Below are 23,610 nucleotides of genomic sequence, written 5' to 3'. Positions count from 1 at the left end.
GAAATGCAAATCCAAAGGGGCCACACATAAATCTTTCAATGAACCAAAGGTACATTCATCAAGGTCATTAATCAGTTAACGAGCGATAATACAGTGGAACCTCTTAGTTTGAATGTCTCGGAACTTGTACAAATCAGATTTTAACCAAAAAATTGGAGTAAAAAAATGCCTCGGAGTTTGAAAACCCAAGAAAAGCAAGCCAAGCCAAACGTACCTTGAAAACGGGTAGCCAAGTGAAGCCGAGTGGAGCCGAGCTCACGTTGGGGTAGTTGAGACGATGCACTGCTCATTTTCTGTCAGATCGTAAATACTCCCGAAGGTGCTCCATACTCGCGAGTGCATTTGGATTTTTCCACGACAATTTTCTTCGCAATGGGACCAAAGAAAGACAACAATGCTAGTGGCAGCAAAAAAAAACATACAGTGCTACAAACCACAGTGGAAATAGGAAGGAGATTATTGCGCCGTTGTAACTACCGTGACTACTTCTGTAAATACTGGCAAGAGGACCCCCCTTAGCTGTTCAACAATGTGCCTGATGTTAAACAACACACGCAAGGACCGCTTAGTAGTCTAACAATATGCCAAATGTAAAATACACAAACTCAGCACTGAACTAAAGCTAGCATCAACATAGCATTTATCATCCACTGATGCCATCATACCACAACAAAAAAGGTAAGGTATTTTTTATTGTTTAAATACTGTACTGTACTGTAAATGTACAAAAACATAAATAGAAATTAAAATTGGAATTTTCTGTTTTTGGATCTTGGGAACGGATTAATTGCATTTACATTATTTCCTATGGGGAAAAAAATTTCGGAGGTTGAACAAAACGGACTTTGAACACTTCGCAGGAACGAATTATGTTCAAACTCCAAGGTACCACTGTACTATAAAATTCGAAACAAGATATCATTTTTATTTAAATCAGCAAAAATATAAGATCAAATATACTTTTTTTTGACATATTAAAATAGATTAAATAACAAAACATGACACCTAACATGAATCCAAAATAAATTAAATAAATCGGGTGACGGAGGTGTGTGGTTGTGTGTGTGTGGTTTTAATAACAACATAAAAAAAAGCAAAAATCACATTATAAATTTATATTTAAAACACTGTTAAGTTAGCAAGATTTACACTGTTAACATAGCACCCTGTATTATACTCTTAATTTGAAAGATAAACTGCATTTCACTACATTTCTGTTCGTGGAAGTAGCTGCAGCAATTGAATGATGGTCAATATGAAGAATGCAGAGCACGGGCTCATGAATGGCATAAACTCCATTGATGTCACTTATGTCATGACTTGTGTTTTTGTGTTGGTGGTTTTGCTTTTGTCGGCGGTCTATTGTTCTACCAATCAGATGCTTCCAGCAACAACGTAAAAGTAAACACTCTCATAACACATCGTGGTGCAACATGGCTAATTCAAACAAGGTACTTACAGAACACGTAGCAGATAAGCGAATAGAAGATGGATATGTGGATGGTTATCAGTTGACTTCATTTCCTACATGTATTTATGGATGCCTTATTGTTCATCTTAAAGTTAATAATAGATTTTTAGCTTCCAATCTATTACTCAATAACACCCTAACAGAAATGAAAGGCTTAGGCAGTCTTTGAGGAGTTGGTAAACCATTTGAAATGGCGAGACATATTTGACTAATATTCATGCGGTAGCTGACATGTTGTCCTGCTTGTCTGACAACCGTTATTTATGACTTTGTGGTAATTTATACTTTACTACTGTAGGGTGTTGTGAACTTGCGATTGAATGACAACCATTCCAGCGTCCAGCCCCCACGTAGGCCAAATGTCAACCAGGGATGGTGCTACGCTGAGGGTGGGGGGGTTGTTTGGGGGGTGGGGCGGTGGCTATAGGCTCCTCAGAAATTTGTGTAGCCCCAATTCAGCCCTACAGCATTTTATTTGACGTGGTAAAATGTTTATAAATGGATGTAGGGTTATCATGAAGCAAAATTGAAAAAAACAATTCATTCATTTGTGTTGCTTTATTATGATTTATGAGAAGGTTTGAATGTAAAAACAGAATTCAATCTATGAAAACTCAAAGCAGCCACAATAATACCATGGAAATTTGAATTGGCATCCATTACGGGCATTTAAATATATAAACACACAAACCTGGAAAAAAAGGAAAGGAAGCTCAGCAAACAAGCATTATTTACATCAGAAAAATACTGCATTTTTCATATGAAACAATTGCAAATACATGTGTTGGATTCATGTTCAAGCTGCAAAAATGTTTGCAAGGCGGAAAAAAAGCTTCTGAAGCCAAGTTCGTCACAGGCAGTTAAAGACAGCAAAAGCCTGCAGGCTGAAAATGTCTGACACTTTAAATGTTGCTGTGAATCTTTGGCAAAGAGGCTGTGATTTATTTCTTTGGAGAATCTCTGACAGCTTAAAAGTTCCTAATGGCTTTTGAGGCAGAAAGAGGAGCCGTCCTGACACCGCAAGAGAAGCAAAAGATCCTGGACGGCTGCAACATTAGACATACAAACTATTTTAATCATCCAAATTTCAAACAGCCGTTAAAAATACTGTTGTATATATATAGATATCAAAAGGACCATATATCTTAGAATTTACACATTTCTACAGTATCTGCAGGTATAATGTTTCACAAACATGTACTGGATAGCTTCCAAGAAGAACTTAAATGATAAATTTGAAAGTAACTTTAAAATATATTTGCTTCCCTCTAAAACCACAAGGCACTGGAGCATTTGTTATGATTTTTTTTGGCAGTGATATAATGCTACATACTGTAGTTACAGCACAGTAAGGCAAATCCCAACTTTTTGGCATATACATCATGTGAGGCAGCTTGGCAGATCGATATCGGTGAATATCACAAAGTTGCGACTATTTAAGGTATACTTGAGATTGGACCACACTGCATTTGCATGCATTTTCTTACAATTGTTATTGGTAAAGAAATGGATGTACTTTTACATCATCTTCACTCATGACTAACCTTCTGATTTCAACCTAAATGGCAATTTAAACAGAGCAGAATCTGTCTCAAAGAGCACAAAGGATAACTCACATGGAGTGCTGCAGTTGCTACGTTTTGGGTTAGTTTTTGAATTTGGTCAGTCCTCCACAACATTTTTCCTCAAAAGTAATTAACTCACTCACTGCCATTGATGGCTATAGATGTCAAAAATTAATTTGAACTATTTCTATTAGTTTAACTTTTTTTTTTCCACTTTTGTTAACAAGAGTATGAAAACCTAGGGGGAAAAATATTGGACATTTAGAACAGATCTAAAATTTGTGATTAATCGTGAGTTACCTATTGAAGTCATGCAATTAATTACAAAAAATTAATTACTTGACACGATTTAAAAAGAAAAGATTATTAAAAATTAGGGGCGTCAGGCGATAATTTTTTTTATTGTAATTAATCGCATGACTTCACAATTAATCACAAATTTTAGATCTGTTCTAAGTGTACAATAAAACAAATCTAGGTTTTCATACTCTTGTTAACAAAAGTGGGAGAAAAAAAGTTGAACTAATAGAAATAGTTCAAATAAATTGTTGATGTCTATAGCCGTCAATGGCAGTGAATGAGGTAAACAGCAAGAATGTACCGTATTTACACTCAGCAATAATACAGAATGTACACTTTTGTTTTTACTCCCACATTTCCTGAGTCCAATGAACTGAAGGAAAATACTGTCACTGTGTTAATCTCCCAATTTGAATTTTTTTTTTTTAATAGCATATCTTCTGAGACATCTGCTCAGTGCACCTCCAAAGGCTTTGCTCCACAGGATTTGCTTTTTCTTTGGCTTCTCTTAGAAACCACGACAGAGACACTGAGTGCAAAGACAAGAAACACAATTAGATCAAATACAAACAAAATGTGTCCTTTGTTTTCATAAGGAAATTTGACATCTTTCATGAACTGGGAGAAAACAAAAATGTGGCGTTTATATTTATTGAGTGTATTTTCACCACTGACAATTTGTGTAGCTCCTCTGATAGCACAACATGTACATCTACAGTGATTCTGAGGCACTATTTGTTTGCAGGCTTTGGGGCAAGGGATCGAGTCTTTGGTTGCGTTCTTGTAGCTTAGCTCTCTGCGTGAGTCTCTGACGGTAATAGGAGAGGCATCGCCCGCTCGGCGTCCTCCGTAGGCCTCGCCGCGCTCTCGCATTTTGGGTCGTCGGTCGGCACAGATCTTAAAACTTCAGGATCCAGCTGAGGCGCCGTTTCTTCTCCGCGAGCCGGCGTGGCGTTTGCCTCTGTCTTTTTCAGATGCTCCTCTTCGTCCTGTTTCAGCCGCCGCTCCTCAGCTTCTATTTCCTCAGTAGTGGGAATTGAGTTCTTTTTGGGTCTGCCCTTAGGCTTGGTTGGTGCCTCCTGACCTCCTTTGAGCACCTACAAATATACACATTATCTCTGTGGGCTATTCTTGTAATGAATGGCCTCAGTAGTCAAAGGCAGTGAATGCTATATAGTCATTAAGAGAAGACATATGAGTGCTGGATACCCCTTTTGCACCCATTTATCTTCCGAGTCAACAATCTCACTTGTTGGCCTGACCCTCTTTGGCAAAGTGTTTGCTCACTTTTGCCGTTAGCATCGCGTACTCCTTCGACCCTGCCCCCCACAGGTGTGTCGTAATTATTTCAAGCTGTCATCTTAACGCGAAAAATATGGAACCCTTAAACTCGAATGGCATAAAGCTTGTACAATTTGGAAGCTGACCAAAATGTACAGAAAAATATGTCTTTGACATTACAATACAGGCTGCATATTGAATTTAGGTTATTAATCATCTGTTTAGTCATAATTTTGATCAAGTATAAGTGCATTTTACTTTTGTGTGTCTTTCCTATTTCAAAGACATAGAAACATATGACAATGAAATCGTAAATTGATATTTTATATAATAAATGTATATATATTATTTGGTATTACTCACCATCTTCTTCCACTTCATGCGCCTGTTCTGGTACCAGGTCTTCACCTGAAGCTGTGTGAGGCCAAGGGACTGTGCCAAGTCTAACCTGAAAGAGATTCAAGTGATTACGATTGCTGCCTTAAAAAAAAACAAGTCACCGTAATGCTTTGTTTTTAATGGCACTGTCAATAGAGGCATTCGTTTAACAAGTCTCATTTTTTCCGGGTTTGTATTGAAGTTCATCAGAGTGCTTAATGACGTGAATTTATTGATACACCCAGTAGTGCACTAGTCACTACACATATCAGCTGAGCACAGAATTTGTCTGCCTGCGCTTCGTTTAAAGCATCAAATTTGTGTTATAACACCTGCGTCAAAATTTAGACCCGGTTTCACCTGGTCTAAAGTCTAGTCTATTTCTGTCATCAAATTGTCAGTGCGCCAAGGGTATGTAATAAATAGAAAAATCCCTTGGTCGGCCGTAGCGCCCAGCGAGGCGCAAACTGAACTTGCCCCGGCGCACAAATGAAGACGTGCCAGTTCATACGCTGAGCGCACATGCTCCTGTCTTTGAAAATAAGGCCCGCTGTCTTTGAATCTTGCATCAAAATTGGCAAGTGGGAAGCTTTTCACATCTGCAGTGTTTGAAACATCTGGACCAATATCAGTCATTGAATAAGTGGCTTCTTAGAGAAATAGTGAATGCATCCACCACATGTGCTTGGTCCATGACTAACAAGGCTACTGGCTGAAAGGTAATCTGATCCTTATCTGAAAATGCGATTTCCTCTTGGTCTACTCTCCTCAAAGACTTTTAGAAGCAGGACATCTGAACATTTGTGTGTGTGTGTCAGTGTGTGGTATTCTTATTCTGTGTCCAAGTCGAGACCAAAAAAAGTATCTGTAAGATGAAACACTTCACTTACTAAAGGCTCTTTGTTTTGTGGAAACAATTGAGTGCATTTATTTACTAACTACTTCCTTTGGGACTGTGACTAACCGTTTAGTCTTGGGTGTAACCTAATATAATTATTGCTGTTGCCATGATGCTAATGATGATGACAGCACACAGATTGCATAAAATCATTATTGTTCAAAGACAAAATGTCTGTTCTAAGATACAATGTCACTGTTCAAACAAAAGTGACAAACAGTAGGACAAATAGTAATGAGACGGAAACAAATTTTCTAATTAAAATGTGTTATTTCATTACTGTAGCTTAGACCATGTGGAGTTTCTCCTCATGCAATTTGACCATTGAGATCGCATTGAAATGTATTGCAGCGTTGGACAGCAGTATGCTCATCTTTGTCCTGGCTGCTCAGTACAATATGGCTATGTCTGCTTTTATGCAATCACAACAATAAAGATGAAGGATATTATTTATTTTGATATATTGAAGCATCACGTCTCTCATGACTGCTTTAATGTGTTAATACAGTGGTACCTCGAAGTTTGAACATAATTCATTCCTGCGAAGTGTTCAAAGTCCGACTTGTTCAACCTCTGAAAGATTTTTTCCCATAGGAAATAATGTAAATGCAATTAATCCGTTCCAAAGATCCAAAAACAGAAAATTCCTATTTTAATTTCTATTTATGTTTTTGTACATTTACAGTACAGTACAGTATTTAAACAATAAAAAATACCTTACCTTTTTTGTTGTGGTGTGTGGCATCAGTGGATGATAAATGCTATGTTAATGCTAGCTTTAGTTCAGTGCTGAGTTTGTGTATTTTACATTGGGCATATTGTTAGACTACTAAGCGGTCCTTGCGTGCGTTGTTTAACGTCAGGCAGGTTGTTGAACAGCTAAGGGGCACTTGTAGCACTGTATCTTTTTCTTTGCTGCCACTAACACTATTATCTTTCTTTGGGCCCATGGCGAAGAAAATTGTCGTGGAAAAATCAAAACGCAAAAAATCAAAATGCACCGTATGGAACACCTCCGGGAGTATTCACGATCTGACTGGAAATGAGCAGTGCATCATCTCAACTACCGCAACGTGAGCATTCGGCATTGCTCGGCTCCACTCGGTTTCACTCGGCTACCCGTTTTCAAGGTACGTTCGGCTTAGCTTGCTTTGCTTTGGTATTCAAACTCCGAAAATGAGTTCAAACTCCGAGGCATTTTTTACTCCGATTTTTTTTTTGTACGAGTTCCGAGACGTTCAAACTCCGAGGTTCCACTTTATGTTCTTATTTAATCTTCATATCAATGCTGGAATGCAATATTATTGTCAAGACCAAATTGTGGTCCAGCCACGCGTACATAAAAGGGGGTTTTGCTCACTGAGCTGTTTTGCTGTTGGCGATGTGATCTAAGAGGAGACAGAGTGACTTTTCCAGCATCTCTGGCCAAGATAAATGAGATATTTAATTTTACATTAAGGGAATTCCCCCAAATTTAGATTAGATACACCTTTGATAGATTAACGCTTTTGTCATAATTAATGTTCAATCATGCATGAATGCAGGAATGTAAAGTTGTTTGTACTACATATCTAAAATCCAACAACTTTACATCAAGTGTTACAAACAGCGCTAAACTACAGATTAAAAAGAAAAAAAAGGGGCTCTCGTTTACGTCATTTTATTGTATGAAGCAAAGTGTCTATTATATACACCTGCACGTGTTTGAAAGATTTGTCGTAATTCACTTTAATACATTTGCTTGCATTGGCCGGCATCCCCTTTTTTCATGAATGCGGCTGTGTTTCTTTCCTCCCCCTCCCTTCTTCTTCTTTATTTTACCATTAAAGAGCTCCAGGGTGAAAACATTACTCTTGTCTGAACTAGAATGGTGAGGTAATACTCCGGCTTGGCCAAAATTCACATTACACGAGACGCTCCCCACGGGACAAATAAAAAATCACAACGTTAGCTTAACCACCGCTTGATAATTGCGTTTGCGGCTTTGTGAAGTTGTGTGTTCGTGTATGTGTTGTACTTTGGATATGTACTCTATGCCAGGTATGCAGGTTATCAAAATACCACACTTAAGTGATGCTTATACACCAGTAGAAATGCTCTTGCATCAGGTTGAAGAGCAAAGGTATTTTTTTTATTTTTTTAGCTGTGTGTGTAAAACATTAGCTACACCTGTATGTGTACAATTAACAAGTTTGCCTTTGCATAGATACTACAACTCAGTTTTGATTGGCACCATCAGTAAAGTCTATGATGTAGCTTTATTTAAGGAAAGGAACCATATTGCAACGATGGTGTAATGTTCCACTCCTTAGACTTCATAGCAGGTGACCTGGACTTGCGACCAATCCAGGGTGTAAATACACACCAGGCGGCCCATTCATTTTGTATGTGAGGCTTGCACGCACAAGGTAGGTGGCAGTCGTGTGTTTGGCGCACTCTAATTGAAAAATGTTTTGGGACTTAAGCTTCATGCCAACAATCAGGCTTGGGGAGTAACGGAATACATGTACAGTGCTATGTAATTAGGATACGAAAAAAGGTAGGCCTATCCGTCTTTTGTTGCAGTCACAGAAAAAGCAACATATTACAAACAGCTATACATTTGGTAAAAATTCATATTATTTAGCAGGATTACTATTTTTTACTGCGGTAGGGGGCCAGTTGTTGACTTGAGGCCTCGGCCACAAGAGGACAAATTGTCACAAAATAGTTTCACTTGCGCGACATTGGGAGCAAACCTGGTTATTATTCCCACCATTTTGGATACAGGAGTTTGCTTTAGCTATAGGTTAAAGTTATGCTAATATAACTGGCCATGCTCTGCTTCACAAAAGGGGTACGTTTAAAAGTGACATGGGGTAAACAAGTAAAAGGCAACTGTTTGATGGACTGTATTCACTCGAGGAACTTAAATAATATTTGCAATGAAAAATGTGAGCTGACATGGTCGTCCGGACTAGTACGAGGGAGCAAGCTACAAACTGGCTAGCTGGTTTAGCCTGCTGCACCACTAGCTCAAGTAAATGTTTCAATGTTTAAGAGGGCTGGGTATCGGTTCTAATTTCCTCAATCGATTTGAATTCGATTCACAAGAACTCAGTTCGATTCCATTACAATTTTTCCTAATTAGATTCGATTCACTTCACTTTAAATCCGATTTTGACTAATTATGGAACAGCAATTATTTTTAAATGTCTAGGACATGATAAAAAAAAAAACTCTACAAATATTCAATTCACAAAAGCATTGATATCAGCAAGGATAAGATGAAAATATTTTCACAATTCAAATTCAATCATTGTAAATACTGTATACATTTAACATATTCTGAATTGTCTTGTAATGCTATAATAAGTCAGGCCTTTTGTAAATGTAAGAAAAATACTTAAATAACTTAAATTCATGTGTACAGTAAATTTCAAGAAAACAGTTCTGATACAAAAACATGCCTTTAAAATTCTATTTTCTTAAGAATTTATTAGAAAAGGAGATATCAAAATAATTGATTTGTGATATTATGAATTGACATCGGGCTCGAAAATGAAAATTGATTCAATATCGATCCATCCATCCATTTTCTTAACCGCTTGTCCTCACAAGGGTCGTGGGGGGCGCTGGAGCCTATCCCAGCTGGCTTCGGGCAGTAGGCGGGGTACACCCTGAACTGGTTGCCAGCCAATCACAGGGCACACAGAGACGAACAACCATCCACATTCGCAAACACACCTATGGACAATTTGGAGTGTTCACTTAACCTGCCATGCATGTCTTTGGAATGTGGGAGGAAAACCGGAGTACCCGGACAAAACCCACGTAAGCACGGGGAAAACATGCAAACTCCACCCAGGAAGGCCGAAGCCCGGACTCGATCTCACGTCCTCTGCACTGGGAGGCGTACATGCTAACCAGTCAGCCACCGTGCCACCCTCAATATCGATAAGAGATTTTTTATTTATTTTTTTACAGCCATCCATGTTAATTGGCATTTCTCTGTTTGTAGGTTTTTATATTAGCATTGTAAGACAGTGAACTTTTGCTAGATGAAATGATGTGGTTTGGCTAAACATTTTGGTGTTTAAATATACAATGTTTAATCCATATTTGCTTTATGCTTCAGTTTTAAACTTCATCTTTGCCTATTGTTTGGAGAACAGTACAAGTGAGAGAGTGAGCTACACCAACCTGTCCGGTGTGGACAGGTACTTCTGCTTCTGGAACTTCTTCTCCAGGCCCATCAGCTGCAGCTCCGTGAAGATGGTGCGGCTGCGACGGGGCTTCTTGAGGCGCGGGGTGCCGCGCTCTGTCTCGGAGTCGCTGCTGATGCTGAGGGGTGTCTGGCTGGGCGACGGCTCGGACCCTCGACCGTGCTGCGGCGACAGCAGCGGGAGGTGGGCCGGCACTCCACCCGGGGATGGAGGCGTGTGCGGGAGGTGGCCCGGGTGGTTGGGAGGCTGCCGTGTGATGACGGAGAGGAGTGGGTAGGCACGTAGTGAAGAGGAGCCTGAGACATCACACAGTATGTAAGTCCATGTAATAAACATCCGAGCAACAGATGAGCGCGGGGTCGCTGTAAGTTTTAAGAAAGCTCTTATCCTATTATCGACCGTGCGCAATTGCTCAATTGTTAATTGCCCAGCGTTTCCTATGAAAAGTGTTTTACTCTTGACCTCGCTCTTGTAAAGGCCGCTGAACCCGATGACGCAGTCTTGTGTTTTACACCACTCCCCTCGACCCCTCACATGAATGATTATTTTGCAGAGGACGTTAAATCCCAACAGGTGACAGGATGATGTACACGCACACACTGAGTCAGCTGTAAGAAAACCTCAAACACTGTCCGATGCGATCAACTCCATTTTTTTGATCTCTCACTCTTGTATGCAGTCACGCATGTGCACACAGTCAAACGTGCCCTCTATCAGAGCACACAAAGCAGCGAGACGCCAGAATCAATAAAAAGTAACACTTGTCTGGAGCCGATGGGAGGGAAGGGAAGGGGGCGAGCGAAAGGTTTAGCTGAATGGATGTGGCGGGTCAATGAAAGTCAATGTCACACCGTATCTGCCACAGAAACATCAGCCTCTCAAACAACGCAATAACAGTCATCCTTCAAGCAAAATGAAACTTTGTCACTGTTGATGCTAATACTGACGGCTCAGGGGAGCATTTTTGACATCAGATTATTATATTCTGAGAGTATCAACATATATATCTTTTCGGTTTCCAGAACCATGCATTTAATTATCAAAGTTATAAGGATATTAATCTATGTTATGTGTGTCATATTTAACACCTTTAAGATTATGTTGTATTATGTTTTTATTTTTTAAACAAATGAGTTTAGTTTGTGTGTAAATTAGTTAATTCCTTGGAAAACCTGAATTGCCCACCTCAGCGTTGCTTCTAAAAATTAACATTTGCTTAGTTTTGAATGACAGGTCTACAACATGACCTTGTCAACAAATTTAATTTGATATTTTGGGGTAATTTCCGATACAGGGCTATGGTATAGATTTCTGTATAATACAGTCAGAGCTGAGCTGGCTACTTGCATATAAAGAGTGAGCCAATGACTTTTGGGGCCAATATTCAGTAATTTTCCCACAATTTAGAGGGTGCAGCCCCTTAATCTATTCAAACAACAAACTGAACCAATCAGTGGCAGAACTACGACGTGGCAGCCAGGGGTGGTCGGGAATCATGTCATGAGGACAAATTTTATAAGAAGATGTCTTGAGAATAGAACGTTTGATTTTTTTAGGTCAATGTCAATTATTACTTTCACCCCACAGCAAATAAATAACATGGCTTGGAAATCATTGTTTGCTTGCTTGCCCGACACATTAATTTTTTTTTTATTATTATTTATTTATTTATTTATTATTATTATTATTATTTATATATATATATATATATATATATTTATTATTATTAATATTATTATTATTATTTTATTTTTTATTTTTTTCTGTAGAGCTCAGTATTGTTTATTCGGTAATTTTACCGATTTGACATGTTATCATCATTTCTCTCTCTTTTTTTTTTTTTTTGCCCGACCCATTCATATTACAAGCAGGTGGGCTAAATCAAAATGTCAGGGCCCAATTTTTTGGTGCCAGTCCAGCCCAGAATACAGTAAATAATGAGACCAGCGTTGTGTTCAACTGCTATAAATGGTTCGAAAAAAATAATCAGATGATGATTTAAGGCCCATAGTTGGTCAAGCCTTAGTTTGAATCAATGTGGAATTTGCATGGCTTCCCACTGCTGCCATGTTAGTTTGTCTGTTCCCAATTCTCTGGCTCAAAATCAGCTGCTATAGACTCCAGCTCAGTCGTGACCCTTTGCGATGACAAGCCCGAGAGTATGAATGAACGGTTGGATTATATTCACACATATACACAGTTGTACGTAATCTTGCGGCGGCTGAATGTAAATCCCCCCACTTATCCGCCAATGCACCAGCAACTAGACATTGAATCTGACTTTTTTTATGTTTTTGTGTTCCGCACGTTAGAGGAAGAATGAGCATGCCTCGTCTCGCGCCGTAGTAAAGATGCTTACATACTGTATAACCTGCACGGATAAACGGAGAGCATACATGATAAAGGTGTGCATTCTCCACCTGCTTGCTCTCTACGCGCACGCACAAAGAGACAGTACCTGCGGCTAACGATGACATCATGTTAAGGTGCTGAGGTCATACTAATCCTCCAGCATGAGAATGCCGCCATTACAACAGGCCTAGACAAGATATTTTTTTGTGTATTTGGGTGCTGCACAGCTACTACTTACATTTGATCACAATGTGTTTCTCGCTATAAATCACCTCAGCTGGCACTCACGATAGTAGTGAGTTGAATTGCTGCCTGGGCCGTTGAATGGCACAGGAGGGGTGGGGGGTGGGGGGGGGGTGATTCGCGGACAAAGAGAAGACATCTTGTCAGCAAAGAGCTTGACGTTTGAGTGAGAGGCACACAAAGAAGGCGCAAAAGAGGAGAATGTCAGCGTCGCTGGTGACTTTCCACTGACAGCATGAGCTCGCATCTGACACGCTGTTGACAAGCGCCGCGTCCTGTCAATGGGCTACAAATAAACTGTTTAAGGAACTGCAAAGAGCACTAGTGCAACAGATACGCTTGATAATCAAGGTCGCTATGTAAGAAATGCTTACGGTAACCATTACGGCTAAGAATAGATCAAGACGTTCGATTTCCTTTTTATTACAGATACTATCAACAACATTTCCTCCATTGGACACGTACATACTTGTTAACTGACTGTTCTTACAAGAATTTAGATGGGAAGCATACAAAAAGAACTGTATTACATTTGAACTTGACTTTGAGTGTATGCATGCTAGCACCCCCCCACCCCAACCCCCCCAAAAAATTAAGCTTGTGAGGTTGCGTCATGAAACCTATACATTAATATTTTATAAGTTGTCGCCCAATGAAAAATGATGTAAGTTTTTAGTTTTATCAGGTAAACAAAACAAACAAATAAAACCTAATAAGTAGTATTTAATCAAAACATGTTTAAATAAATGATTCAAAAAATTAATATGATTTCTATAAACCACTTTTAAAAAAATTAAAATGTAGAAAATACATTTTGCTATTAATTAAGTCATGTAATTTATTTATTTATTTTTATGTTGGTATAAAATGTAATAAGTAATAAAAGCATGTACTGTATGTCCAAATTTTGGACCTTGTTAGAGCAGGCTTGCATGTATATTTATTTATTTGGTTTATTTATTTTATCTGTACACAGTACACCATCAAGAGGCCTATTTATTAGATTGATTTTATTTTGTATTTATTTGGAGCATATGATACAAAGTGTAAGCTAAAATGCTACAGTATTAATTAACATTTTTGTGGCATTATTCCATGCGATTTTCTGCTTGAATTGAAACATTTTGTGAAATATTTTGTGGACGCGAGAAATCATTCTATATAAAATGGTGGCATTAAAAAGTGAATATAATGATGTTTGTTTCTCTCAATTTATTAATTGCATTATTATTTTTTTCAGTTTCAGAACAATGATTGAATTCATGTTTTATTTGACAAGCCCAAATCTACGTACGAACAAAACCAGAAGGTTGAGTCTCGGATGAATGGATAGCTCTTGAGTTATTCACTGTAGTTGGTTGTGTGGAAATGGTTGGCTGATCAAAGTCATCTTAACTGAAAAGTGTGTGCGCCTGTGTGTTTGTGCATACTTGCCTGTATGTGTTGACATGGGTGTAATCAAGCCTAACAAGGCAGCATTATGCTTAATGGGGGCTTTATTGTCTGACACAGATTTAGGGTTTAGGATGGGATGAAAACGCTTTTGCTGGCTTGGATTTCCCTTTGAGCCAGCACATACTCATGAACGCATGCACAAACACCCTTTACTTGTTTTGATGGGATTTTTCATCAAGTTGTCAAGTGAGATTAGGTCACAGTGGATGTTCAACTAAAAGCCCTGGCCCATGTCTCCCATATAAAATACTGCATGCTGCCATTATGTTGTTTGCTTTTTAGAATACATTTCCTGATCTATGTTAAAATTAATCAAGTGTATCGAGAAGCTGATAACCAACCCAAAAGCAACAATTGGTTAATTTATCAGCTCCTACTGAGGGATTCTTCGGACAGCTGTATCCTTTAGCGCCATCTGCTGGCAGTCGGCGGTCACGACACTTGCCAAGTCCTCAAATTCAGTGCAAACTTTTTCACTGCTGAGGCCCACATCAACCTGACAGCTTCTATATCAAGCACTAAAGGCAATAGATGTTGGAGAATATAATGTGTCTCACACCCCCGCAGCCCCAAATAAGTGGGCACCGTGTTCCAGTGCCCCGAAGCAGGTTACTCTATCCATCGGAGCGTCGTGGTGCCAGCCATAATGCCCTCCCGCATACACCATATCACAGGGATGAGGGGATCACTCTTCCTATTTTTGTACCCCCCTCCCCCACCACCACCACCCATCACCACCATCACTGTCATCATCAAGTTGCACTGGTTATTATTGCAGACTTTAGAGCAATTATCTTTAATGGTCAGTGGAGCAGGCAGTAGCCTTTGACTACATGGAAGCTATTTAGAATCCCCACGGTTAATTAGTTGTTCTTGACGCGTCTATCTATCTATCTATCTATCTATCTATCTATCTAAATTTGTAAAATGAATTCAATTTTATCATCATTTCATTTTGCCTTTTTATAACAAATTTTGAATTTCAAGATTTTAGAAAAAAAAATTAAGTTGCACAGTTTTAATTAACGTATATATGTTTGAGGTTTAATCTTAACATAAAATGACATTTAAAAAAAATTGTATCATGCAGAATCATAGCTTAGACACTCTGAGCTAGAATTCTTTAACATAAAGACTCCCCATAAGCACAAGCGATGTTCATACTTAACACTTATTGGTGTGATTTATAACCTCCCAGAGTGTTAATGTTGTGGCCTAATTGAAAAACAGAAATGATATAGAATAAAATAGTAACTGTGTTCAATTGAGGAATAGAAGCAATAGGCACAGTGATGAGGCATGTTAAATAAATATAACATGTTTTAAGGCTACAGGGATCAGTCAAATTATTGCATTAAACACGTCACCTCTTGCGTAGGTTATATCGATGGTTGTCTAGTTAACTTTAAAAATACACTAAATATTAAATTGTCCTTGCGTCAAAGTCCCCACGCGCTGAACCCGCAATTGGGTCAACTGAATGAATCAGGTGAGTTTAAAGAATCTTTTTCTTACCAGAACAAGAGTGAAGAGGCTTCGGTCGGACGATGAGCGACGGACACACGGAGTAGAGGGAAAATTTCTCAAAATAATCACAAGCCTCCTTGGAGAGGATCTCGTCGATCATGAAGGTCTTGTAGCGTCGCCTGGCAGCCTTCAGCTGGCCGGGGGAGGAGAGCCTCACCTCCGCTTGACAGTGCATGTTGGCTCGCTGAGTGCGAAGTGTCGAAACAAGTGCAAGAAAGACTTGGAAACAGGGAAGGGGGAGACGTCAGACCACTTGGCTACGCCACTAGTGCCGCTGCTCTCATTTTGTGTAAGGACGATTGCTTAGAGATGAGCTGACTGAGACCCGCACTTACTCGCATCCACTTCTATATAAACCAGCGCGGGTCTTTCTCTCTCTCGCTCGTTTTCTCGTCTCTCTCTCACGCTTCCTCCATCTGTTCCCGCCCTCCTCTGATGGACTGTCGCGATTGAGACCAATACGGACGACGATCTACATTCATTTCAATTGTCTCCTTTTCCCCCCTTTGTAGTTTGTAAAATTGAAATGAAGCATTCGAACTCGCCCTAATTTCTAATTTAGTTTAATAACTGTTTATTTAGAATAGTTAAAATAGTTGTGCATGCTCACTTCAAATACGCACATGACACTAAAAAACAAAACAAATCTGCCGTGTGCAGTGCTCAGCTTTGATTGACGCTATTAAAATAAAGCAAAAGTTTACAATTGCTGTTGTTGCAAGTGCCTATGTGTTTCTATTTTGTTCATGAGTAGGCCTACATGTATAGGTTATGCTGAGCATATATATATATATATATATATATAAAATTGTGTTAAAGTTAGTTTTTCTACAGGGAAAACGTCAACATCTTTATATCATTATTTTTGTGAAAATGTAGTACTTCGGTATTTATAAAAAATCATTAGTCGATACAGGAACAAAATAACCTTATTAGTTAAATAACGATGCATCTTCTAATTTTAAAATTAATTCACAATTGTTGCCTGTGTTTTAACAATTAATAAAATAGAACGATAAAGTTAAACAGAAAATAGAATTAGTTCAGAAGTTTGTACGGGGGGAAAAAAAATCTGCCAGTTTCAAAAATCAAATGATGGACTTTTCCACATGAAAAGGGATGTTTGACATTTCCATTGTTTTTCTTTTAATAATAATGTAGTGATATAATTGTTTCTCATTTTAAGTGTAAAACGTTAGATGAAGTATAACGCATGTTGGTAGTAATTAGAAAGTCAAGAAATTGGAGCTAGCACTCTGCAGTCATAATATACTCGGTGGTCACCTAATTAGGGACACCTGCACAATGAAATGACAAAAAAAAAACATAGAAAATTACCACAAACGTTTTTGTTAGACATTTTTTATATTTCTATATTGGACATCATTCATATGTGTACCTAATGATGTGGCCAGCCAGTGTGTTATCGTTAAAATTCAACAGGGTAACTTACCTATTTGGGTACACATGCAATGATGCACACAAAAAAATCTTACAAAAGTAAAACACACACACTAAATATATAAATAAATAAAATTTAATTAAAAAAGCACAAGTATTATGCTACCGGACCTCTGTAATTGTGGTAGGTGTACCTGATTGTGTTTAATTTGGCTATAAGCTATCAGGAAGTGCAATCATAATATTCAAATGTATTTTAATGGAGACTGTTCGTTGAGGGTGTGATGTTGGTCATCGGGTTATGGTGGAGTTTAAGTGGATCCAGTAGCAAGCAGGCTGTCTAATCTGGCTTCTTGAGAGCAGGAGACGCCAGCCAGATCAAGCAATTAAAGCAGTAATACCACCACATGTGTCACAACAATAATAATAAAGGCCTTCCGCCTGACACCCTGCAGAGGATAAAATTGATTAGCGCACACAGAATAGTGTAAATACACCTTTACTGCCAAATGAAGCCGACGCTTTAATTGCTCCTGCTCCTGCATGCAACTCGGCGGCTTTAAGCACTTTCGGAAGGCTAGATTATGACCTCCGCGTTGGTTGTTATGGGACGTGATCATCACTTTGTTGCCGGGACACCTGGTCACGGATGCGAAGAGAACGATAGCAACATGAGATGCCGCGGATCAAAGCGGTTCCTATTCCAAGAGGATTGTCCTAGAATAGCTGGTCTGCGTCCACGTTGGGGTAACAAGAAACACCTTCACGTAATTGCACGTGGCGGAGCGAACAGAGTGGGTGACAAATCCACGGCAAGCCTCGAAAACATCCTAAATAGAAAGGTCACATGTAGGAGCCGATCATGTGGCCGGGGATACGTTTACCGTGGTAATTGGCTTCATTGAAAGGATATGCGTGGCGCCACCTGTAGATTACTTCCTAACCCGCAGCACAAGCGTATTAGTTACACAGTGGGCCATTTATAGGTGCACATAAGGCCACGCGTTCCACGAATCCCCACGGCATACAATAGTTTGTGCAGCAATGAAACAGGATGCAAATGTTGAGCCAAAGAATGTTTATGATCATGATCACTTTAAAACATGATTTTTTTCGTCTTACAAAGTCAAGATTAAAAAATAAAAAAGTAACATTTTTAATGAGCTGAGAGCTCAATGTTGCGCAATAGGTGGTGCTGGTGGATTTTTTTTGTGTGGAAAATTACCTGAAAATTGTACAACTACTCTGAGCACCAATTTTTGGGGGTTAAACAATACAAAAGCCATATCATTTTCTGTCAACTTAAACAACAATCACATTTCTGTCATTAGCCAGATGTGATCTGGATCACATTATTTACAAATTTAAAAACATTATTCAAGTAAACAAAAGAAAAAGGTTTAAGATACTCGATTTTTTTTTGTACAAAACAACCTGAGCATATGTTGACGTGTTCATAAATGAGTCTGTTAGATCAGTAGCGTCTCCACCTACCATCGTGGTAACCATGGTTACCGCTCCTGTCATCATGGTGCCTGTTGCCACCCCGGCCGTCGCGGTGATGGCTGCCGCCCCCCCAGGAATTCTGCTGGTTGTTGTTGTTCCTGCTGTGTTGCTGCTGCTGTTGATGTCTCTGGCCGTCGTCAGCATAGCGCTGGTTTCTTCTGCAGCTGTTCGTCTGGGATGAGTGGCTTTGGTAGGGGGGGCTGTCACTCTGCCTGAAGCTGCCTGCGCCCCCTGGAGACGGTTGCCTCGGCATCTTGGAGAAGTTGTTGGCCAATTGCTGAAGCTGCTGAAGCTGCTGCATCTGTTGCTGAGACATCATGTTCATCTTGGAAAGGAAGAACGGAAATTAATACATTTTGTATTGGAAGAGGGCATCAACAAAATTCAAGCTGCACTTCATCTTTATGTAGTCTTGATGGGAAATGAAGCTTCGTGAAACACTTTAAAATTATTTAATCCTCTCAATGGTGCTCCTGGTTTAAGGTGCAATGGAAAATGATTAATTTCCCATTGCATCTTTAAACCAGGAGGGCCATCTAGAGGAGTGAAAAAATACCACAAGTGCTTCATGAAGCTTCATGAAACACTTTCAACATTTATTTATTTTTAACTCTAGATGGTGCTCTTGGTTTAAAGGTGCAAAGGAAATCGATTAATTTCCCATTGCATCTTTAAACCAAGAGTGCCATCTAGAGGAGTCAAAAAATATCACAAGTGCTTCATGAAGCTTCATGAAATACTATCAATATTTTTCTGTAATACTCTAGATGGTGCTCATGGTTTAAAGGTGCAATGGAAAATGATTAATTACCCATTGCATCTTTAAACCAGGAAGGCCATCTAGAGGAGTGAAAAAAGATCACAAGTGCTTCATGAAGCTTCATTTGTCCATCTACAGTAAGAGGGCTTACCATGGCATGCTTCTGCAGACTATCAGGGGACGAGAAAGACCTTTGCATTAGAGATGGAGGAGTGTGTGGAGGAGACGCGAACTGTGGCGGAACCCTGCAAGAGCAACACAATCAAATATTGATCTCCTCATTAAGCACACAAAAAAGTGACATCAACCGCAAGCGTCGGTCTTAACTAAAGCCACTTCTCCAAGCTCACCTCAGTCCATGAGGATTAGGAGTACTTGTAGGACTCGAGTTCCCAGGACTGTTGTTGTGGGTGCTGCCTATAAACAAAATTACATTAGTAACAGTTATAAGCCTGACATATTGTTATAAAACGTAAAAGTTACATATTTTTACAACGATCACTAAACAACAATTAAGCAATATCACACTAGAGCGCTGATGTTGTACTCACCAACCTTTTTGAAACTGATTCAGTTACTCAGTCATTGCATTGTAATGTAAAAGAAAATGTTTACCAATATTTTATTTTCATTAAACACAATATAATCAATCTGCTTTCATGAAGGATGATAGAAATCAGAATAATTACTGTTGAGAGGCTGAAATCAGAGGATTTGGACAATTTTAAGTTAAATAATGTCTCCAATATGATTCCTCAATTATTAAAATACTTATCCATTAATTTGATAATCGATTAGTTGTCTTTTAATCAATTTGTCTGTTATACAGTACCTTTGATTTGTGGATGGTGAATGAGGAGGCAGTGTTAAAGCACTCTGTGTACTTTGTAGGTACAAGCACTATACAAGCAATAGCCCACTTACATGGTTATTTTGAACATATTTTTGCTGAGTTTTTACTACACAATAATTATCGCAATTTTTTTATTATTATTAATCTTGCACACAAGAAATACACACACAAAAACACCAACATTTATAAAACTCAACTAAAATGAGACATTTTCGAAAAGAAACTAAAACTAACAAACAAAACCCAAATGAAATACAAACCAATTATAATGAAAATTCTAGAACTATTGTAACCCTTCTCTGCAAAAATTCAATCATATAGTGCCCTGCTTAGACAAGCCCTCAAAATAGAAAACTGTGCATTACATTACCAGTATTTGCAGTTATTGCCATATATATATATATATATATATATATATATATATATATATACTCCTTTTCAACGGATATATATTTTTTGATTGCATAGTTTTATTTCCACAGCCGAAGTGTTTTTTCAAACAAATATTTACAAATCCAGGTTATTTCGTAGAGGAACTCCGGCATAAACTGAAGGCCTCACTGACAGTGAAATATTTAACATGCACTTGGAAAATAAGACTAGAACGAGTCAATGGTGACATCACAGCTGGCATAGTTGCTCCATTTAATTAAAAATGGTTAAGGAGTTTGTGACAAATTCATCTACTATTAGCAGTACAATTAATTTGATCCGCCAGAATGTCTTGTACATGTCTTTATGTGCCAAGCAACAACACTCCCGCCCCTTTTCTAAGGGCATTGAAACAATCGCAACTGGTTCCTAAGACATTTCACCTCCATTTATATTTAATTTAAGAGGTCCATTTACATCGACTTGGATCAGGTCTGGGAGGATCAATTTGACAAACCTTAAAAAACATGACAAACTTTAGTTCTCTCTCTAATATCAATCCGTTTCTTTAAATTTAGTCACACAAAAAGAGTAGATTGCCTTTCATTATTTCATTTATATGAGTTAGAGAAAAGCAGCAAAAATTGTAACGTTCACTTTATCATATTTGGATTCACCTGCTTGGTGAATATTGTAGTTAATTTTCATTTGCATTTAGAAATTGCCTATCGGAGTAATAGGATCATGTTTTTTCCATAAATTGTGTCAAAACAAACGGCATTTGCGCAAACATTAACATACCTGATCGGAATTGCACATGGATCGTTCTACCAAACAGCGACGTCCCGTTTAGGAGCTGCATGGCATACGGCACCGACTCCTCGTGTTTGTACACGGCAAAACCAAACGTTTTCTGTTTGCCATCTCCGTCTTTTGGAATTTTGGTTTTGATGAGAGGTCCTGCCTGCTGAGAGAGTTTTGTTAATGTTGTGGCTAAATAGCCGTTGCTAGCATGTGTTGCTAACATAGTTTGCAATAAACCTTCTTTTGTTTAATTCTCCCGATTGCACACTTTCATTTTTACTTTGAAAGCGAACTAACGTTACTGCGATGATATTTAGCGGGAATGTAATTGGAGGGCACCTTTCGATCAACGGGGTTGTGCTACCAGCTAGCGCTCGCAACCGACTAGCAAAAGCCAGCAGATGCAAAGAAAACATCACCTGTAAGAACAGCTCGAATAAAAGCTCCTCCGTCACTCGTGCATCCAAATTTCTGATAAAAAGGGTCCGGTCTGCTTCTTCTTCGATCCCCATTGTAATGTGTCAAATCTGGCCCGTTTTGGGAGATGCTAACAAACGCTAGCTTATCAAAAGCTCTGATAAAAACGAAACTAGGCCCATGACGTCATGTATAGTGACGAGTACGGAAGAGTCTTTTTCGCTGAGGCTATAGAAGCACCCATTTGTTTAAGTGTGTGTACACTACTGCCACCTGTGGTGCCGGATGATGAATTAGATTTTTCACACCGACCTGCATTGAAAATGTATTACCAACTGTTTTTGATTGCCAACAAGTACTTGTCAGGTTCCTTGTTTAATTTCGTAGGATTTCTTTGGAGATTTGGTAAACTATATGTTTTTGGAAACCCTACAGCCTAACAAATCAGAAAATGTTTGTTGCCATTTTTTTCAAGGTTGTTATATCAGCCATCTTGGACTTTTACCAATGGCTATTTTTTTTATAAACGAATTTCTCAACATCTCGCCTCCTGGATGACCTAAAATCAAAATTTCAGTGGTCAATCCACATTCTTGGGGGCAAGGAACCCAGTGAAGCTGATTACACTGCAAATGAGAAATATATGGGTGGATATTTTTGACTTTTTTTTCATATCTTGCATTGTTTTACATGATTAAATTAGATTATTCCGGTAATATGGATGTTTATACCTTAATAAAATAAAATAAAACTATCACACTTTTATCTACAATATTACACTTTTTCATCTGTGGGTTCTCTATGAAGAATTCCTCCAGAAATAGTTCATACAGAGCTATATTTGAGTACATACTGTATAGGCCTGGACTAACGTTTGCTGGACCATGCAGTCGTGATCAAAAATGTCCATACACTTTTGAAGAACATAATATCATGGCTCTCCTGAGCTTCCAGTTATTTCTACAACACTGATTTTTTTTTTCTGCTAGAGTATTTGGAACGGACACTTTAACGTCACAGTAAACATTCATAACCCCATTGATAATTTGTGGCCAATGCTAAAGTAACAAGTCCATGTAAGCAAGCCAACAAATCTAACTGAACTGCACTAATTCTGAGGAGTGGTCAAAGGTTCAACCAGAAGCTTGTGGATGGCTTCCAAAAGTTTCTAATTGTGAAAATGGCCAAGAGACATGTAAGCAAAAATTAGCATTGCTGTATGTATATTTTTGACCCAGCAGATTTGCTCACCTTTTCTTTTCTAATATAGTCATAAAAGAACAACATTTCATGAATGTTTTTTTGTGACAATAAAGTATCCATTCCAATTAATCTATCAGAGAAAAAATTGCATTATAGAAACAACTGGATGCTCAGGAGAGCCATGATATTACTATGTTCTTTACAAGTTTATGTAAACTTTTGATCACGACGGCTGTCGTTCTAGCTAAAGAAGCGGAGGCTTCTTGCTCATGTTACTCTTTATGTAGGTCTGCAATAATCAAGCAAATGCACCAGCCATGAACAGACAATGTTGCATAGGGCTGCAATTACATAGCCTACTGCCATTCCGAAATGCCACCATTTTTTACAGACCAGAATTCATTTTAGTAAAATTTTATTTTGTTTGAGTTTTGCTTTTTAAATTTAGTTAGTTTTAATAAGTTTTCAGGGTTTTTCTGTTAGTTTTTATTAGTTTTAGTTATTTCATTAATGCTTAGTTTTAGTTTAGTTTTAGTTAGTTTCAGTATTAGTTTTATTTTTTTTAAAGTGTGTATTACTTGTGCGCAATATTTAAAAAAAACACCTTGGGAGCAACGTC

The 23,610-nt window shown here is 38.5% G+C and overlaps 2 protein-coding genes across 2 annotated transcripts; both read right to left on the bottom strand.

The window, feature by feature from the left end:
• Nucleotides 1-2,388: 2,388 nt before the first annotated feature.
• Nucleotides 2,389-16,177, bottom strand: barx2 (BARX homeobox 2). Its single transcript, XM_077566183.1, has 4 exons — nucleotides 15,664-16,177; nucleotides 10,076-10,394; nucleotides 4,981-5,065; nucleotides 2,389-4,433 (listed from the first exon to the last, which is right to left on the bottom strand). Exons 1-4 carry the CDS (start codon nucleotides 15,848-15,850, stop codon nucleotides 4,125-4,127), a joined length of 900 nt encoding a protein of 299 aa, XP_077422309.1. The 5' UTR covers nucleotides 15,851-16,177; the 3' UTR covers nucleotides 2,389-4,124.
• Nucleotides 16,178-18,139: 1,962 nt separating this feature from the next.
• Nucleotides 18,140-22,011, bottom strand: rbm7 (RNA binding motif protein 7). The gene is made up of 5 exons (XM_077567009.1): nucleotides 21,791-22,011; nucleotides 21,369-21,531; nucleotides 19,693-19,759; nucleotides 19,494-19,587; nucleotides 18,140-18,907 (listed from the first exon to the last, which is right to left on the bottom strand). The coding sequence occupies exons 1-5, from the start codon at nucleotides 21,881-21,883 to the stop codon at nucleotides 18,551-18,553; spliced, it is 774 nt and encodes a 257-aa protein (XP_077423135.1). The 5' UTR covers nucleotides 21,884-22,011; the 3' UTR covers nucleotides 18,140-18,550.
• Nucleotides 22,012-23,610: the final 1,599 nt, after the last annotated feature.

Source organism: Vanacampus margaritifer, chromosome 5 (genome assembly GCF_051991255.1).
Source record: "Vanacampus margaritifer isolate UIUO_Vmar chromosome 5, RoL_Vmar_1.0, whole genome shotgun sequence".
NCBI classification, from domain to species: domain Eukaryota; kingdom Metazoa; phylum Chordata; class Actinopteri; order Syngnathiformes; family Syngnathidae; genus Vanacampus; species Vanacampus margaritifer.
This window is presented reverse-complemented; position numbering and strand designations above follow the sequence as displayed.

Bases quoted from the DNA above. Each gene is read 5' to 3' on its own strand.
- barx2 (XM_077566183.1), bottom strand. From the start codon at position 15,850: ATGCACTGTCAAGCGGAGGTGAGGCTCTCCTCCCCCGGCCAGCTGAAG. The intron at 10,395-15,663 runs GTAAGAAAAAGA...GTGATGTCTCAG, and splicing joins GCCTCTTCACTCTTGTTCTG to GCTCCTCTTCACTACGTGCC. The intron at 5,066-10,075 runs GTTGGTGTAGCT...AATCTCTTTCAG, and splicing joins TACCTGTCCACACCGGACAG to GTTAGACTTGGCACAGTCCC.
- rbm7 (XM_077567009.1), bottom strand. From the start codon at position 21,883: ATGGGGATCGAAGAAGAAGCAGACCGGACCCTTTTTATCAGAAATTTG. The intron at 21,532-21,790 runs GTGATGTTTTCT...CTCTCTCAGCAG, and splicing joins TATTCGAGCTGTTCTTACAG to GCAGGACCTCTCATCAAAAC. The intron at 19,760-21,368 runs GTATGTTAATGT...TTTTGTTTATAG, and splicing joins CCATGTGCAATTCCGATCAG to GCAGCACCCACAACAACAGT.